The sequence below is a fragment of the Pteropus medius genome, unplaced genomic scaffold, assembly GCF_902729225.1.
Source record: "Pteropus medius unplaced genomic scaffold, Ma_sr-lr_union100, whole genome shotgun sequence".
Classification (NCBI taxonomy): domain Eukaryota; kingdom Metazoa; phylum Chordata; class Mammalia; order Chiroptera; family Pteropodidae; genus Pteropus; species Pteropus medius.
This window is the reverse complement of record NW_024350319.1, coordinates 23,894,208-23,914,082: the sequence shown is the minus strand read 5'-3', so window position 1 is coordinate 23,914,082 and position 19,875 is coordinate 23,894,208. Positions and strand designations below refer to the sequence as shown.

Genomic DNA, 19,875 nt, shown 5'->3' with positions numbered 1-19,875 from the left:
TTGAAAAGATATTGCAGTTTAGATAAACAACTTGATATTGTGGAAAGAGAACTGGATTAGGCTCAGAAGTTCTTAGTTCTAGTTTGAGTATCTGACACTTGGCTGTATAATTCAGGGCAGTTACGGCATATTAGAGTGGAATGGGACCTTAGAAATATCTCAAACCGGATCTTTTCTTTTATTGATGAGGAATTGACACCCAAAGACAGTCTGTGCAGAGCAAAGCATGAAATGGAGGTTTCCTGCTTCCTAGGCCTGTTCCCATTATATATGTACTTTAATTTGTAGCCATATATATTATGTAGTCATATGTAATATGTTATATATATGTATATGTGTTTACGTGCACATATTTTAAAGTAATATCTATATCTATGTTTATATATTTCTATGATACTATACTGCAGTCTTGTTTTTTAAATACTTGCAAGCTTTTTGAGAACTTATGCTTAAAAAATTTTTCCCATCAAAACATCAGTTTGGGAGCTGACAACTGGTAGAGCTCTGTAAAATATGTTAAGTCAAATTCACTTAAATGAAGAATTACACTCCCGCGGTGGATCCGGGTCGGGCTTTGGCGCTTTCTCTGGGCGGGACAAGAGAGGATGAGCGATTCCGCTCCTGCTCCTCGCCGGGGTTTAGAGGCGCCGCAGAGCTGGTCCCAGGGAGAGGCACCGAGGGACGCTGCTAGTTCTTCGCCGAGGGCTCTTACGTGAGTAGCTTTGAGGGCGGCGGGGTCACCTTGGTGCGGGCAGGGGACGAGGAGAAAGGGCCCACTCACTTTGGTGGTCGGAGGTGGCGTGGATAGAGCGAGGGATTTGGGCGGACCAGATTCTTTTCCCTGGAAGTGAGAGAAGAGCTGGAGGCCCAGTGCGGAGGCTCCTGTTGCCAGGCAACCTGCAGAAGCAGGCCGGAGTTGGCCTGAGCCTTTGCTTAGAGCTGTCCCCTTCCAGCTTGTCCTGTCTGAAGCTGACTAACGAGGGTTCTCCGTGGAATCGCCCCAGTTTATATCGTTCTAGTCCTTCCACTCCGGATCTGGTCTTTACCCTGCTTGTTGGGTCAAGTCAGGTTGGCTGTCCCTGGTGTCCCACCGCAGTTCATGAATCCCAGATAGGAAGAGAGTGGAGCATTTGTTCTATCTAGTACAATGTCTGGAAGTATAATCTCAGTTTTTAGGAATGCCCTCAGGTTCGGTTCAGATACCTGGGTCTGTTATCACCTGGGCTCCAAGATAGACTTGGTCCCCGCCTGCCTGAAGCTTAAATACTAAATAGTGTTTACAAATCTCTTCCTTTGCCCTTTGATTATGGATTGGATTTGATCAACTTATTCTTTGCTTTCCATCACGTTCTGATTTGATATATGCAACAGTCTAATCACTAATATTGCTGGTCAAGAGAGAAATAATGATAATTGGAAATGGAAATAATCATCCTTTAAAAAAAATGAGAAAAGTGGGAGGTAAGTTTACTCCATTTTGGTAGCACTAAGGATACTATGGTAGACTTGGATCTGTTGTCAGCGATGTTCATTGCATGCTAGCAGTAACCTCTCATGAGTTGCAGCAGTTTGGGCAGAGACAGACACAACTGAGGTGGACCTGAAAATCTGAGGGTTTAAATTTTGTTGTTTTTATTATTTGCAAATGAATTGTAGTAGTTTAAAATGACCTATAGTGATTTGAAGTGGCTGTAGTAGTTACTGAGGTCCAAATAGTTGTGTGGCTGATGTGTGGAGAAAATCACCTAGCTGATTGTTCAACATCCTTGTCTCAACTTGGGTTTGTTGGCCACTAATCATCATGGCAAATACAATAGCCATGATCACAAGCAAACAACAACACAGATTTCTCGTCTTACAGATCTAGAGGTCAGACATAAAATCGAGGTGTTGACAAAGCTGTATTCCTTCTGGAGGCGCTAGGGGAGAATCCCTTCCTTGCGTCTTCTAGCTTCTTGAGGCTGCTCATGACCTCTCCCTCCATTTTCAAAGCCAGCTGCATAGCACTTTTGTTCCTTTCTGACCTGTGCTCCCATCCTTACATCTTCTCTGTCTCACTCTGATCATCCTGTGACCCTTTTCTAAGAAACCTGGCGATTACATTGGACCCACTAGACTAAAGCAGGACAACCCCCAATCTCAAAACGTTTAACTTAATCACATTTGAAAAGTCCTTTATGTCATGGAAGGTAACATATTCATAAGGTCTGATGATTAGGACCTTGTGATGGATATATTGGGGGGTCATTATTCAGACTAGTATTTGCCCCACAAATGTTGTCTCACATATTGTAATTGCTCCACAAATAGTTAACTTTGGTGAAAGAAGTAAAAGTGATGGACCATGCGATTTCTTCCTATGTTGCATTATTATGTAATTTGTATGATTTATTTAAAATTAGAGTAAGAATTATCATCTTTTGTATATTTTATCTTTTTCAAAGTATACTGCTCAATAAATACATGAACTTGATGGATTTAGAGGTTAAAGGAGTTGCCACCTCTCCTAGCAATCAAATTCAGTCATTCTCTGGAAGAAAGAAACCACTGCAGGTATGTGTGCTATATAATTCCTCTCTTGTGGAATGATTCACTGAATAATTTTGACTCTTTTCTTCATGTTATTTTGGCTGCTTATATTCACAAATATTTAAGATTAATATTTCTGTGCTTTGAAGAATTGAACCACTAAAATTGAAGATAATCATTACTTGAAAATTGATCATAGCTTGTATTAGTTTTATTTTTAAAAATTAAGCTTGTTGTTACTGTTTTCTTATGATTATTTAAAACTCATCTGTGTATGTCTGCAGAAAATATAAAAAAGTAAAAATAGTAGAAAGAAGTAAAAATGTCAAGTTATATTTTGTGCTAGTCAGATTGTAAGAGAACCTGGGCTTCTATTATTAGGACTTTTATTCTTCCCACCCTTCATAATTTCACTTTTGTGTATATCAGAGATTAAGTTAAGTGCATGTTTAAAGCTACTTTGTTTTTTTATCTACCACATAATTAGGTAGACATAAATTTTAGTTTAGAAATACATAAAAAGGATGTATGTTTCCTTGCTGTTCTTTTTCCAAATATTGAATGCTTATGCTTGTCAGTAACCATAATAAACATTTCGAGAACTTATATCACTTAATTCTTACAATAAATCTTTGAGGTAGGTATTATTTTTAACCTTCTTTTAGATATGGAGGAACTGAGACTCTTAGAGATTAAGTGATTTGCCAGGAGTTTGAACTTCAGTTCTGACTTCGAGATCTGTATTCTTAGCTCTGTGTTCAGTCATCTTTCTTATATGAATGAGTTGGTGCTTTGGGGATCTTATGGTTCACAATATTATGGGTTAAATCTGAATTCTCTGATAATTTGAATCAAAGCAACCTTTCTTATTAGTCAAAAATATCAAGTACAGTATCACAGTCTTCCCACTGATTGGTTATAATATTATTGAGGCTTCAACTTTTTTCCTGGTTGCTAGGAAAAGCTCAAGGTTTAAGCTCTTAAAAAATGATTTCTAAAATTAACATTTCCTGCCCAGATATATCTTTCTTTAAGTCTTAATGCCTTTATCTCCCTATTAGGAAGATCTAGCTTTGGGGGACAAGTTCATGTTTATTTTAGAACTCTTATTCCTTAAGAAAAAAATAGTATTAGATATCCAGGTTATTGTTTCTTAGAGAGTTTATCAACAAAGTATCAATATTGTATTTATCAGTACCATTTCTAGCATGTTCTAAAAGCTGGAATTAAAAGCAAGAAATAATACATAAACTTTGTAAAGTGGTACTTAATGCTTCAAATATCATTACAAACATCAACTGATAGATACTTGTAGGAAATAAAACTAAAAAAAAAGCTGTTCAGCTCGCTAATAATTAAAGGAATGAAAATTAACATAATGATTTACCTTTATGCCTCTATCAAATTAAGGGAAAATGTGAATTGAAGATAGTCAGAACTAGAGTTGATGAATTATAAATTGGCACCACATTTTTAGAAATGAAATTGGCAATGTGTATTGAACTACCAAAGTTTTCAAATTATTTGATGCTAATATAATTCCATTCCTGGTAATCTGTTCTATGGGAATAATCCGAAATCTAGAAAAAGCCAAGTGAAAAAGAAAGGGATTTTTTTAAAGTATGTTTTTTTAAATAGTGAATCAAATATGGAAAAATATATAGCAATTGAGGAATATTAGATAAATTATGGTACAACCTTTAGCTAGAATATTATAAAAATGATCATTTAAAGTAGTAACATAGAAATAACTCATAATAAAAGATAAATTATGGTACAACCTTTAGCTAGAATATATATAAAAATGATCATTTAAAGTAGTAACATAGAAATAACTCATAATAAAAGATTGCAAAAACAGTATACATACCATTATAAAAATGTTGAAGCCAATTTGGTGGTAGCCAATCCAGAATAAATATAAATTAGTCTATAAATCCTTCGGCCAATCCAGAATATGAAATTGTGCTAGCCAATCCAAAATAAGGATAAATTATAGTTTATAAATCCCTTGGCTCAGGAGTCAGCAAACTATGGCCCAGCTCTGTTTCTGTAAATAAAGTTTTATTGGAACACAGCCATACTCATTTATTTATGAATTATCTGGGTATTCTCATTATGAGAGCAGAGTGGAGGGGGTGGTTGCGGCAGAGACTCCATCGCCCATGAAGCCAAAAATATTTACTACCTGGCCTTTTATTTAAAATGTTGGATTATTTATGTCCTGTCTTTTTTTTTTTTAATAGATTTTATTTTTTATAACAGTTTTAGGTTCATAGCAAAATTCAGTGGAAGGTACAGAGATTTCCTGTATACCCCGCCGAAACCACACATGAATAGCCTCTCCCAATTAATAACCTTCCCCACCAAAGCGGTACATTTGTTGCAACTGATGAACCGACATGGCACATCATTATCACTCACAGTTCATAGATTACATTAGAGTTAACTCTTTATGTTCTACATTTTATAGGAGTAGACAAATTTATAGTGACGTATACAACTTCAGCACAAGTTGTTCCTCTTGGCTGAAGCGATTTTCTCCCTTCTCTCTTCATCTGGCTAACTCCTATTTATCCTTTAGAACTCCATTTAAAGGTTACTGCTTTGTTTTTGTATAGAATTCCTCAATTCCCTAGACTAAGTTGGGTACACACGCTATGTTTAGCTATTCTGTCATAGTGCTTACTTTTCATATTATTGTTTGAGTAAATGTCTTCTCCAGCAGACAGAGTGCTATGTGGGTAGGCATTATCTATGTTGCTTATCATCCTATTTCTGTGTCTCAAGGACAGTGAAGGGATTAATAAATATTTATTATATAAAACTTACTGAGAAAAGTTATAATTAGACTTATTGCATTGACTCATTGCTTATTTTTTAAAGTAAAAATAAAAGGTATATGTGTACTGATTCTTTTTTTTTAATTGAAGAAAGAATGGACTTCCAAATCATGGACAATGCAGAATCCTTGTCTACCTGTGTAAGTTACATTTCTTCATGTTTGAGCTGTATAATGGGCACATATTTATAATACACTGACAGGTAAAAAAAAGAAGGCAAAATTATATACATATAGTTATAATTGTGAACCACAGAAAAATTTATATGTATATGGATGGCCTGAAAATTACTATGCCAAAATTAAAGTGGCTCTTGTGATAGTATAGTAGGATTAAAGGTAATACTTCTCTTGTTTATTTTATTTTATTTAACATTATTAATATATTTTTCTGAAAAAGTTAAATGTTGCTTTATTTAGAATATTCAGCTAAGTGCATTTATTTAAGAATAACTACAATTTTTCATTTTATAACTAGGATAGTTAAAATGAATTTGATGAATTTTTCATTTTATAACTAGGATAGTCAAAATGAACTTTATCTGAACTTTTATCTTGAAGAATGTGATAATTTTATCAGTGTTATTAAAATGATTTTATTTGGGACTAGAATACATTAATTTGTTTTATACTTCACATTTTTCCCTTTTAAAATTTGGAAGGATGTGATTTTTATATTCTTTCAAGTATTTTAGATTACAGAGCTTCTTGGAAATAGAAATAAAAAATTTAGGCTGAGCCATATGAAATCGACATTTTTATAGATTAAAAATGGGCAGATATCAGCAATTTCTTGTGGTTCTGCATAATAGGTACCTGTATGCTCATCTAGACAACAATAGAGCCAGGTGGAAGCACTAGATACTGAGTTTGTAATGGCCATCAATTGTGCACTGGTGAATGTTATTAACATAACATTTTCCCAAAAGTGTACTTTAAGTTTATTATAAATTTTAATTGTTAATTATAGATAAACTTAAGTATATTTTAAGTTGATTATAAATTTTACTGCTATAAAGGATGTGTAGCAAGCAACTTACAAATACTAATAAAATATATAAACTTTTCATTGTCAATTCCATATAGCCAATAGATTCACAGAAAAATTTCTCTGTTTTTTTTTTTTGCCAAACTCTTGTATCTGTAGCTAAGCTATCTTGTATCTGTAGCTAAGCTATGGTTGCAATTGATGAACTAGTGTAGTTCCAGTATTAATGTTGGTTGATATTTTCATTTGTAGTAGCACAAAGTGAGCGATTTCTTTGCTGTATCAAGAGGTAGTTTTGAATACTGGAACAATAATAGTTCCTCAGTTTTTTGTTATTCACGATGTGACAGTTAAGACATGATACACTTTTAGGTTTAATATGCACTATTGACATTTTCTCCACCCTTTTTTAAGTCTCAGAAATCAACAAAGTAATAAATCAAGTCCTGATTCATAGCATTTGCCCATTTCTGTGTAAATAATCCTACTGTGATTGATTTCAAGCTTTCAATGTAATATCAGTGAACACAGATTTGGAAGGAGATGTATGCCGTTATATTACCACACAGATACAATAGATATGAATAACCTTTAGGATACAGATAATAGTGAAGTATAGTAAAATCATTAAGAAGTGATGACTTTTGAGTATTTATTACCTTTGTTCTTTTCTTTTTTTCTAAAAGGCACTGCCATCTTTATTTAACAGACGAAGAAGACAAGATTGATAAAAGTTATGTGATTTGCCCAAAGTGACAAAGCTATTGCCAAGCGAAGTCTTAATTTGGCTTAAGCTTTTAAATTTTATAAATACTGTTCTTTACCATTATGTAAGATTTTTTGTATAGGGCATAGTTTAAGTCCTAAAAAAATAATTATTTCCTATACTGGAAGAGAGTTAATTCAAAGATAATAAGATAGAAGAAAATAAAGCATTAAAACTTCATTAATTAACGCCACTGATTAAATTTCTGCTACAGTTATTACTTTTGTTGTTAATATAACTTATTTAATTATAAGTGTATAGAATTTTATTTTTAATAATATTTTGTTAATAGTCAGCTCAAAAAACACCGAATGTTTAACAGAAACTTATCAGAGATGGTAGGAACCGGTACACAATTGGCTTCAGTGTACTTTTTTATATAAAATGCAGCATATATGATTTGTAACTATTACAATAAGTCTCATTTTTAAAATTATGAGATGCATAGATTATTTCTTTCAGGGTCCCACGACTTGATTTGGGAAGCCTTGTTGGTTCTGATGATGAGGTAATTTTTACTTGGTATTTAATGTAATAACATTTGAACACAGCATTACATATAGCATATAGTAAGTATTTAATTTTATTTTTAAGGTGATTTTTCATATATTCCACTTAGTACAGCGCATATTCATTTTGACCCACCAAATTCATCTCTTGATTGGGTCACATCATGTCAAATACCATATACTCAGCATCATCTAAATTAAATGGTTAGTATTTATTTCTTATTACCATCATTCAAAATCATAGTTTGCATTTTAGCATTGTATTTAATCCAGAAATTTCATTATGTTCAGTCTATATTTTATCTGATCTAAGCATTTTATATATTAACATCCCAAACAATAATGTTGGTGAAATAATTTTACTTTGTTTTACGTTTTTTTTCTCCCATAGAATGATATTTTTTAAATGCCTTACAAAATTGATAAAGTACACATTTATCCTAATAGGAAATCTAGGAATTTAAACGTTATGGCAGACTATTAGATCAGATCTTACTATAAGACTGATCTTTTGGAAACATAACTCCGACTTTAGGCTGCTAGTATACTATGGAATAAATAAATAGCTCTACTAATTCCAAGTTATCTCCTTGGGACATATTTCTTCTTTACACAATGTGTTTTATTTCATGTTATGAACACAAGTTCTGGCCAGTAATCTATGAGTTAGGACTTGCTTTTCTGTCTTGGTTAGTCTTTCTCATCAAACTGGCCCTATTCGGGTTCTCCTCAGCCTCATTTTGGATAAAACACACCGGTAGTACCCTAATCTGTATCAGGCTATAGTTTTCACTAAAGCTTTGCCTCCTCCTTCTCCTTTGTGTTAAACTTGGATAATATCAACAGTTTTTAATGGTTGTACTGGCTTTATGTTCCTTTTGGAGTGGCTGTCCCTCTCTGGGCCAGTATGTGTGCCCTAGTGTTTGCTTAATACTTCTTTTAGATTTGTCTTACCTACTGTCTCTATTATCTCTCACTCCTATGGAAATACAGAAGGGAACCAAATAATGTCAGAAGGGAGAACATCTTAATATTCTAGAAGTGGCAACCAGTGCTTCTCAGTATTAGTGATCTCCAATTCCTAATATTCTAGAAGAAATGATTGACAATGGAGTTTTTCTGGAGCAAGAAAAAAGGCCTATCTAAAACTCCTAAAAGGAAAGAAAAGTTTTTTGTCCTTTCGAATTATTTTAGAAGCAGGACTGAATTTTATTAGGAAACAAGGCAGAGGCTGACTAGTATTTAAGTCCAGCACCCATTCTGAGCAGTTCTGTCTGCTCTGATTGCTCCATGATGCCTTACAGCTAAATGTTTTAACTATCTCCTATTTAGACCATAGATATCGTGGTCCATCTTTTAGGCATAAATGCTAAGGTAAATGACAAACCTGTTAATGTTAATAAGAAAAATTAATATTTTGATTTTTTTCTAGTGGATAGCATACTTTTTCTTTTACCTCTAGGAGGAAGACGTAATACCCGAAAATTTGCCGGCATCAGCAGGCAAATATAAACTAAAGTGTCAGCAATATAAGACTGAAATGAAAGAAGGATATAAATGGTATAGTCAGAGAAATGCAGAAAAGACAAAATCAAATATCACACATGAACAGTCTCCAAGAAACAAGATAGATGACATGGTAATGTATAATGTTTTATAAAATTTGAATGAAATTTAAAAAGAGTCCACTCATAATAGAAACATCTCTTTGTCTGCTATGTCTTACTGTTAATCATAATAGGTATAATAGCTAACATTTATTTCTAAGTGCCAGGGATTATTTTAAGGATTTTACTTACATTAACTAGTTTATTTTTCACAATAGCCCTAAAGGGTTATTATCACAATCTTTGGATGTGAAAACTCTAGTCATATGACCTGATCATGTTTTCTCTGTTGGAAATTTTTCACTTGCCTTGGATTGGAATTAAGACATTGTACAGTATAGTTGTTTTTGATGTAGCTGTCTTGACTCTTGATCTCATAGTCTAAATATTAAAGTTGAAAAGTGGTTTCAGACTTTCTAGTGATGCTGTTTTATTCTAAAACTGTCATTACTCTATGATTATGTTCTGTCTCATTTTGAGAGATGTTTTTTAATATCATGAATTGTTAGAATTGTGACACTTTCATTTAGTATTAATTAGGTATAAATTCACCATTTTGAATATAAGAGCAAAGTAAACATAATACGTCTAATGGCTTTTCATAAGCTTACAGGAAAAATTGTGAATTTTGGAAATAAAATTTTGGAAACACAGTTTTATGATACGACTGGCCATAAAGAAGAGAACAGTTGAATACAATTCTTGATGCAGTTAACTTTTTATAAGAGTAATGTATTTTCAAGGAAGTTTGATAGTTGTATTTGCTTATCATTTTCCAATAGGTAAGAAAAGATTAATTTATAAGAAAGTGTGGCATATCAGCTATTTTTCCTAATTCATGTAGGAATTATCTAGAACTAACTAAATCACATGATGTTTAGCTGAAAGAATAACAAAAGTTATGGGATTATTAGGTTTTCTTTATATTAAAATGAATTTCTCAGATCCAAACAAGGTACACAAATATAATAATCAAGTATATATAATAGTAGACAGGATAAGTTCACATCCCTTTCGCATCTGTAAGACTCTGGATAGATTTTGAAGGAAGGGCTGAAAATATTTGCTAATGGATTGGTTGTAGGCTTGAGGGAAAGAGAGGATGAAGAATGACTCTAAGGCTTTTGGCCGGAGCAATTGGAAGAGTAGGGTAGACCACAAGCAAGTCTGGTTTGAGGAGGAAAAATTTGAGATATCATGTAGCAATGTCACCGAGACCCTTTTGTAAGGTTAAAAACAAGCTGGAACAAAATAAAATGCTTTTGAAAGTTTCTTCCAACTTAAACATTATGCAGAGCTTTATGCTTGAAAGAAAATCTGACAAATATATTAGCAAGTAAATAAATAAAAGTAGAAAATGTCTTCATAAGTTGATTTCCCAATAGTTAATATTTAAACAAGATTCATCATTCATTCATTGAATAGATATTTATCAAGTGCTTACAGTTTGTAGTCCAGTTCTGGCACTTGGGATACTGCAATAAAAACGACAGTCAGGATTCCTGCCTCCATGGTACTTACAGCAGTAGAGGTAGGCAATGGATCACAAACAAATGTATAATAAAATTTTATGTAGCAATCAAAGGTCATGCAGACAGAGTAGAGTATGAAGATGGACTTTTCAAGGAAGGTCTAAATTAAGAACGAATCCTGGGGGAAAAAATCTTTTGAAATCTATTAAATTTTTGACAGGTGGTATCCTATTGGGACACTTTTTTTTGTTAAGGGAATATAAGCACATCTTATATTCAAAGAAAAATTTAGTGTTTATCTCTTTAGGATCCCAAAGGATCTTTTTCCTCAAAAGATGCACCCCATCTTTTAGTAATTTACCTCTGAATTTTATTATATAAAGAAGTGGGCATGCCTGCATTTATTAACTTTATAAAGACTCAAAGGAAAAATGATAGTTATAATAGTTACTATGTTTTATTTAATGTTTATGGTATGTCAGGTGCTTTTATAAGTGTTGGACATGTGTCATCTTATTTAATCTCTTTATGTATGTGTTTGTGAAGTAGTTACTATTATTAATTCCCATTTTCCTGGGTAAGCCAAGGCACAAAGAGGTCATCTAGCTAGAAAGTGGAAAAGATTCCAACAAGAAATCTGATTTTCAGAGTCTGTACTGTTAACCCCTACACAAATAATCACTGACGTGCTCAGTGGTTACATAATCCTTTATTTTGTTAAAAAAATATTCTAAGTATGTGTATGAGAGTTTATTTATTGCTTTCACACATAGTATGTACAAAGAGAAGAAGAAATCACGGATGATCTTACAACTCTGGATAGAAAAGCCCTCTTACAACAGGGTTATGCAGACAACCCTTATAATACACTGCAGAATACAAGAAAATCTGACTCTGTAAGTTATCATTATTTTTACTTATTTGTTACATCATTGAGATAATTTGCCCTCTAAGAGTCTACAACTTACAATTGAATAAATTTCAACAACTGAATTTGGAATGAAGTGAACATACGTTAATGTGCAAATTGAGTCCTCATTTTTACAAATGACTGATATTTGGTATATTATTTACGGTGGAGAAATTGTCTTGAATATGTGACAGTTTGTAAAAATTTAGTTTATACTGTTGCAAATGTTAATTGGCTGCTATTTATATCAGTGGGCTTATTTGGCATCGCTCCTCCTACCAAAGTAGTCTGGTTATTTTTTTGAAAGTCATAAGCTAATAAAACTAGAGAAATTCAGACCAGTTAAAGAAAAGAACAGGAATAAAGTAAACTTTCTTTAGGAAAAGGAAACAAAACTCTAGATTCTCAATATTAACTACATTAATTGTCTTCTCTACAGAATCAATTATATTGTTTGATGAGCATTACTTAGATCAGTTCTGGTACAAATAGATGATAACACCATATCTGTAGTGTCCTGGGGTATTCAGACCAAGCTGTGTGAAGTGGGAGTCCACTGGTCACCCCAGATACTCCCAGGTAATTAATATCTTAGACACAACTGTAATGGATTGATGGAATACCTATGTGTGTTGGCTCAAAAGTTGGGCAAACTCTGGTTTAGATAGCCTAAATAATAACAAAGCAATGTGGATTTATCCAGTTACATTATCATTGTCACTGAGGTAAAATTCAATATATATTATTTGGATCACACTCATCCAGAATCACTATCTTCTGACTCGATAGCAATATGTAATCAATCTCGATCAGATGGTCTGATTTTCTGTGGATGTCCCAAGTTGCTAATTTGCTATAATTCTTTTATTAAAACCACATACACATTATTTTCTAAGCTATTATCATTTAGATATTTATGCTAAGTAGAATAAAGAATATTAGGAGAATCATTCTAAAAATAAAGAAGCTACTTTATAAGGCAAAATAGTGTCCCAAATAAGGCTTTTTTGATATGTCTAAAGTTATACTTGAAATGCATGTCACCAATACATAAGGCCCATTGGATAGATTTCTCTTCCTTACAATTACTTTATCAGTGACAATATATCTAAATTCACTACCAAGTACATTTCATGTGATTGTGGTAGCACTCATTTATCTGCGTTTTTCAAGGAGATGTGAATAAACTTTGAATGCATCAAAAATTAGTATTGATTTATTTTTAAAATTTAGGTGACAAATTTTTAATTTAATTTTAAACTACTGAAGTGAACAACAGAAGCAGTGAGCTGTGGTTTTTATGTCCATATCTTGTAGTTTGTTTGTCATTTTTCAATGTAATCACATTCTTTGTGTCAGTGTGACTTTTGCTTCTAACATGATTTATATTTACAGAGAGCTCTAAATCAATGTGCCTGAGGGTGGGTCTAACCTTTCCTTCAAATTATAAGCCACCATAAACGTCAACACTCAAGGTGGGCTTTCTGCATGGGCTCTATATTCATTAATCTCATCTCTTTTGCTTCTTTCTGGGTTTTATATCTACGTTCAGGCTGATCTTTTTTGTATATAATTTTAATGTTTAGTTAGTGCCCACTTTCTGAGTCACATTTGATATAAAAACCTTGCTTTACTTATAATTTACACAGTTTTTCTAACTTTTTAATTGCTCTTTTATATTTATTACTAAACAACAACATTATAAAGTGTCACCAGTTTAGAAAACACAAGATGCAGTTCTATATGAAATGATATACACTTTATATGGGGCATATTTGGATGTGTGAAGTATACATCTTAAATTTCTACTAAACAAAAATCTAAATTCAATAGTAGACTAACATTTAAAAGATTGTGCCCAAATTTTCCAGATTTCTTAGGAGCTTCTACTTTTGATTAAGTATTAATGGATTATATGCATAGAAAAAATTATTATCCTTTTAATGGTAGGAGGTGTTTATTTGTTCTTTTAGATTTTTGATACAAGGTCGAATAATTCCAATTCAGTTCCAGCCTCATGTACTGTGAATGGTTTATATTTTGGGCTCTTGTGTTAACTGTAGTGTTATTCTGCTTAATAGGCAATGAGATTTTCTTTATTTTCTCTTTTTAGGAAATTGTGGCTGCTGAGAAGAAGAAGCAGACTGTTGCAGAGCAAGTGATGATAGACCAATTATCTAGGTGAGTGTTAGTAACAATAACGGAAATCCATTGAGAAAGTTTTTGTTAAATTTCTTTTTTGTGCATGACAACCCGTATCTTTGGTCAATCAATAAGTTACTAACTCAGAGGTTCCCCTACTTTCTCTGTTCGATGTACTCAGAGTGTGTTAGTAATTTTTTCACAGCCCTTGTAGGCCAATAGAAGTACCCATCAGTTCTATTTAAGTGTTTTTGTCTAAAAAAGTAATGAGCATTTACTTCATAACAACTTAATGGCCATTTGAAAAAAATTATACACATAAATGGAAAGAAAATGTTTTTCTTCTTAAATAGGCATATTTACTTACTAATGAGATATAAGCACTTTTTGGGCACTGCACAGTCTCTCAAACCTTAGAATCGTTTAAGATGTGGCCATCCTCACTTTCTATTCCACATGGCACTTGTTCTTTAAAACAAGACAGTAGAAAATCCAGTTTTGCAAAGATGTGACATCACTGAAGGAGAGTAGCATGATATTTTCTTGAAACTGTAAATTACCTTGAGGAAGTAATTCATGTGGTATTTAATAAATATCAAATATCACTATGTTTCCCTCAAAAATTAAAAGTATACCACAGCGTCCCTGTGAGTTCCCTGTGGCACCCCACAGTGACTTGGTACACAGTTTGGAAACTTGCTCTAACTATAAGAATTGTAAAACTTAATCTGAGTTTCATAACCCTTGGAAAACTATGTAGATTTTAGCATGCTGTGCTAAATTGCATGACAACATGTGTATATTGCAGGATTTCAGAAGAAACTGGTAGTCTACGACTTCCTACGTCTTAAACTTAAGATGTAAGACTTAAGTTTAGCTATAAAAATGTTATTGTTTCATTAGGTGAGAGAGAGAATGATATTCTACATACATTTCAGTAAATTCTTTGAAATAATATATGTACAATCTTCAAAGTATCTCCTTCCATTATCTCATGAACTTACTTCATTTTTGTTTTCATCCCCACCATGCCATCACGAGGCGATTATTCATTTAATATCTGACAAATATATAATTCTGATAGCAGTGTAAATTTGCATTTCGTATATGGGATTTTCCATCTGTTTACAAATATGTGAATGCTAGCACAATTCATTATCCCATTTAATTGTCGAACTTTGTATTTTGCTGTGTAGGGCTGTAATCAGTGATCCAGAACAAAATGTAACCACGGAGAAACAAGGAAGTGCTCCTATCCTTCCAGAGTCGAACATAGCACCTCTTCGAGTTAGGAAACGAACCCTACATGAAACAAAGTAAGAAGGCTTACTTATATAAAATGAAGGTGTTATATGTTATAAATGTATTTTTTAAATGTAATTTTGCGTCTAACTGAAAGGTTTTGCTTATTTTGCTTTTTTCTACACAAAGAGAAGTGGAATTTTTGGATTTTAGTTCCCAGTCCTGCCACTTTAAGATACTGGGGAAAAGTTTGCCCTTGGGTATTCTCTTTGTAATTAGGAACAATGGCCACAACCTTAGGAGATACTATATCTCTCCTCTCTCTCCTCCTGTATAAACTGTGCAGTATATACTGAGACATTGGTATGTGCACAGTATATATTGGCTGAATCTCATTGATAAAATACATTCAAAGTTAGTGAGTGTTGTTTAAAAGTTATTGTTATTATTATTTATCTTTTATCTTTTATCTTTTAAAATCTTTGGGTTGGTATGGACTGTCACAGTCCTTCTGTGCATTCCACTTAAATTTCTCAACAACTTCTCTGACTGCTGACATCCAACCTTGGCTTTAAGAGACATAGAAAACCTACCAGTTCCTGCGGTAGCTTTTTATATTTTCAGACTGCTGTAATTGTCAGGCAGTACTTTCTTGTAACTTATCTTTTTGCCTTATTCTTATTTCCTGGAAACTTTTGTTTTCATACCTTTAAATACATGAAGGTGTCATGTATTAATTTCCTATTGCTGCTGTAAAAAATTATCCTAGACAGTGTTCTAAAACACTCAAATTTCTTCTCTTTCAGATCTAGAGATCAGACATAAAATCAAAATGTTGACAGGGCTACGTTCCTTCTGGAAGCTTCAGAGAAGAATCTGTTCCTTGCCTTTTTCAGCTTCTAGAGGCTGACTTCATTCCTTGGCTCATGGCCCCTTTTTCTATCTTCACAGCCAGCAATGGCTGGTTAAGTCTTTCTTGTGTGATGTCACTCTGACACTCCTTTCTGTAGACCCTTGTCCCTCTGCTTTTCTCTTATAAGGACCCTTGTGATTGCATTTTAGCCTACCTGGATATCCTGGATAGTCTCCTCATCTCCAGATCTGTAATCCCATCTGCAAAGTCCTTTTATCATATCATATAAATGAGCATTTTACATGTTCTGAGGATTAGGATATGAACATCTTTGGGGGGGCATCACTTAGTTATCACATATCTACATCTCTTTTTTTGAAAGAAAACTGTTTTTGAACTAAAACACATTCACACAGTGAACACGTTTTAGGTTTATAGCACAAGAATTTACACAACCCTAAAATACCAAGTTTCTAGAAATAGAACATTACCTGTATCCCTCCCCCACCATGTGTTGTCTGCCAGTTACTAACCACGTCCTCTGCCATAGCAGGTTGACTTCTCTATCTCGATATTTTCGATTAACAGCCTGCTTATAAACTTAGATGAAATAACAAAATTTGGACTCTGTATCTGGCTTCTTTTGCTGAGCATTATGTTTGTTTTATCCATGTTGTTATTTGTAGTTGTCCTTTATTTTCAGTGCTGTACAGTATTTCATTGTATAATTATACCACAGTTTATTCATAGATGTTGATGGACACTTGGCTGTTTATGAATCATGCTGCCATGAACTTTTGTGCATGCCTTTTGCTGAAAAATGTGTGCTCATTTCTCATTTCTCCTCAGTACATACTTAGAAGGGGAATCGTGGGACTGTTTAGTATGCCTATGTTCAGATTTAAAAAATATTGCCAAAGAGTTTTCCAAAGTGGTTGTTGCAATTAGCACTCTCACAAGTAGCAGTAAGAGGGTGCCAGTTGCACCATATCTTTGTCTATGCTTGGTATTATCTATATTTTTCATTTTAGTTCTTATGAGCGTGTATTGCTAATTTTAACTTGCATTTCACTGGAGAAAAATGAAGTTTAGCACTTTTGCAAATATGTATTGGTCATCTAGATATCCTCTTATATGAAATTTCCCTTCATATCTATCGGGTTATCTTTTTCATATTGACAGTGGACCTTATTTATATAATCTAGTTATCTGTCATTTTTTACTTATATTTGTCGGACATATGCTTTCATACTTTGCCGTAACATTTCATTCTCTTGATCATGTCTCTTGACGAACCAGAGTTCCTAATTTTGATGTAGACCAGTTTGCCAATCTTTCCATTTATCATTAGCCTTTGTATCATCTTTAAAGAAATCTCTGCCTACCACAAGGTCATTATCTCTCTGCCTACCACATATGTCATATATAAAGTTGTTGTAAAATGCATTGTATGTTCTAGGCTGTTTCTTTAATTTCATCTACCTGTAATGCATCCATGTTCCAATATTATCTTGTCTTAAATAGTATCGATTTATATCAGAATAAATACCTATAGCTTGTTTATCTGCAATATTGTCTTGGCCTATTAGGCCCTTTTGTCTTCAACAGAAATTTTATATTTAACTAGTCTAGTTCTATGAAAAATCCTATGGGGATATTGATTCAAATTATTGAATTTATGGATTTTACTGCCCTTATTATTCCCAGAAGAGGAGGAGAAAATTCTGCTTCATAGAGTTGGAAGTAGAAATTTGCATGTGTAATGCAGTCTTACTGTTGTCTTTTCCTTGGGATTCAGCTACGTGCAGAAGGACACATTCTGTACTATGCATTAAGTTACAAGTCTCTCCCCAATGAGAAAGAGTACGTTAATCTGTTGAATTCTAGGGTCAAGGACTTAGCTTCTTGTTGCTGCCTTCCTAACCCATGGTTTCCAACAGCTTCATCAATAATAAATTCATATTTTGGTCTTTATCTATTTGATTCTTATTTCTGTAATGGTAAAGGGCTTGGGTAGATTATTGGTGCTACTTATCGGATACTTAAAACCTCAACATGGAACTTTCCATTTATAATATAAAAGACTGTTTACTTCTTTTAATTTTCCAAGGAGACTCTAGACTCCTTAAAGTTATTACTTCAACTATCACACTATTAAACTGAGTTCTGTTCACCTTTGAGAAGCAATTTAATGTAGTGATTATGAGCAAGGTTTTTTCTGGCGCTGCCATGTACTATCTGTATGACTATGTAAAAATTTTTTTTGTAAAATGGAAATAATAGTGGAAGTATTGCAAACATTAAATGAAGCAATACACATTAAAATGACTTTAATAGTAACTATTTTCTAGGAAGTTCTCAATAAATGATAGCCATTATTATTGCTATTATTTATTTTCTCAGCATTTAGAATTGTTTTAGGTACATAGTGGGCATTCAGTAAACACATAATTCTAATTTCTTAAATTGAATTGAGATGACCAAGGTTTCATGGCTCCACTCTATGTTCCCAAACTCATTTGGCCTACAGGCTCTTGTTGGCTATATTTTGCTTACTTTTCACAGAGACCTAGATTTTATAGAGTTAAATAACCTTTTGAGATTCCAATGCCCCATACACTTACTATTTACATTATTACAGTGTTGCTGTATCTGCAGTTTTATGGGAACATCTTAAGACTATTTAGGATGGAAAGTAAAGATATGTCACTGCTCCTTCAGATTTCTTAGCATAAAGGAGATTATTAGTAGTAGAGTGCCAAGATGTGTGCATTTGGGTTTTGCTTCATAACATTAAACAGAATTTTAGGACTGGCAATGTTTGTGAGATGATTCAGTGCTGCCTGAAGGTCATAAAGATTAAATAACTGATTTGAGGTCTCACAGCTAGTCCAATTCCAAGACCAGAATCTCATCTAACACTCTTTTCCACTCTTTTGTTATTTTGGTAAGGAATGTTTTCCGCTACCCATAACTGAATACCTGACTGATAGTGGCTTAAACAAGTCAGGATTTATTTTTCTTATACAACCAGCTTCCTGAAGGTAGGCAGTTGTTGGTTTTAGTTCAGTGGCTCAGAGATGGCACAGCTCTGAGCTGGCTTCCTTGAGATTTTGTTACATCAAAATATCCTTTTATGTGAAATTTCCCTTTCTGACATGGTTACTTAATGGCTACAGTGGCTCCTAGTTTCATATCCCTGCCACTATCACAGACAGTAAGTCTTCCCAAGCCACTGTATTATCAGGACAAAACAAAGTCTTTCTTGGAAGTTTACTGGTAGAACTGGATCCCTCCGAGCCCATGAAAGCAAATTCTGTAGCGGGAGGGAGGCAAGGAGAATGGGGAGAGTAATGCCTGTCGGGTTGGCACTACAGCAGTGCCAGTCACAAATGCGCTATCTCTGTTCACTATTGACTTTTATGGCACTTTAATGCTATACAATCTAACATAAAATTCATTTGCGTATTCACATACTCTATTCTAGGGTTATTTCTTATGTGTCTGCTACAATTAGCAGTCTTAAAATGCAAAGAGGTTTATACCTCATCTTAATCCAGTTTGTGCATTTTAAAATATTAACATAACTTTTTTTGTACTTTTATCTTTTATATTCAATATAGGTAATTTTAAACATAGTTAATGACAAATGTATTTTTTAACAGGATAAGAACCCAGTCTTCATTAACTGAAAATATGCTTTCTCATAAAGTACAATTCGACAGCAGGATCATATCAAGGTAATTGTGATTTTTTTAAACTTTTAAATCTTATGATTATAAAATTTATTCTATTTTCAAATAGAAACAACAACAATGAGATTAGTTAAGTTTGTTACAAACAAGCGAAAATGTGAATTTAGAACATTTTTAGGTAATACATATTAATTAATCTGTTACAAAAGTTATAGGATGTATGGACTGCTAAGAAAAACATTTTAATTAGAAGTTATTTTAAAATATCTTTCAAAAAGAAAAATAGAAGTGAATTTTAAAAAGTTATATATTACTCCTAG

General features: G+C 33.2%; 1 protein-coding gene across 10 annotated transcripts in view; it reads left to right on the top strand.

Moving 5' to 3' along the window:
- The first annotated feature begins 629 nt into the window (after nucleotides 1–629).
- Nucleotides 630–19,875, top strand: part of CAPS2 (calcyphosine 2) — a 39,176-nt gene continuing 19,930 nt past the window's right edge. For 3 of the 10 annotated variants that reach the window (XM_039838869.1, XM_039838873.1, XM_039838865.1), the window contains exons 1-9: nucleotides 630–712; nucleotides 2,445–2,553; nucleotides 5,463–5,512; nucleotides 7,588–7,633; nucleotides 9,097–9,273; nucleotides 11,487–11,609; nucleotides 13,737–13,804; nucleotides 14,962–15,081; nucleotides 19,526–19,600. In XM_039838869.1, coding sequence (XP_039694803.1) covers nucleotides 2,464–2,553; nucleotides 5,463–5,512; nucleotides 7,588–7,633; nucleotides 9,097–9,273; nucleotides 11,487–11,609; nucleotides 13,737–13,804; nucleotides 14,962–15,081; nucleotides 19,526–19,600 — 749 coding nt within the window. In that variant the 5' untranslated portion in view covers nucleotides 630–712; nucleotides 2,445–2,463. Of the gene's footprint in view, nucleotides 713–1,371; nucleotides 1,462–2,442; nucleotides 2,554–5,462; nucleotides 5,513–7,587; nucleotides 7,634–7,719; nucleotides 7,839–9,096; nucleotides 9,274–11,486; nucleotides 11,610–11,860; nucleotides 12,203–13,736; nucleotides 13,805–14,961; nucleotides 15,082–19,525; nucleotides 19,601–19,875 lie in introns of those variants that run through there. The other 7 variants (XM_039838866.1, XM_039838868.1, XM_039838867.1 and 4 more) reach the window with 7 other exon arrangements.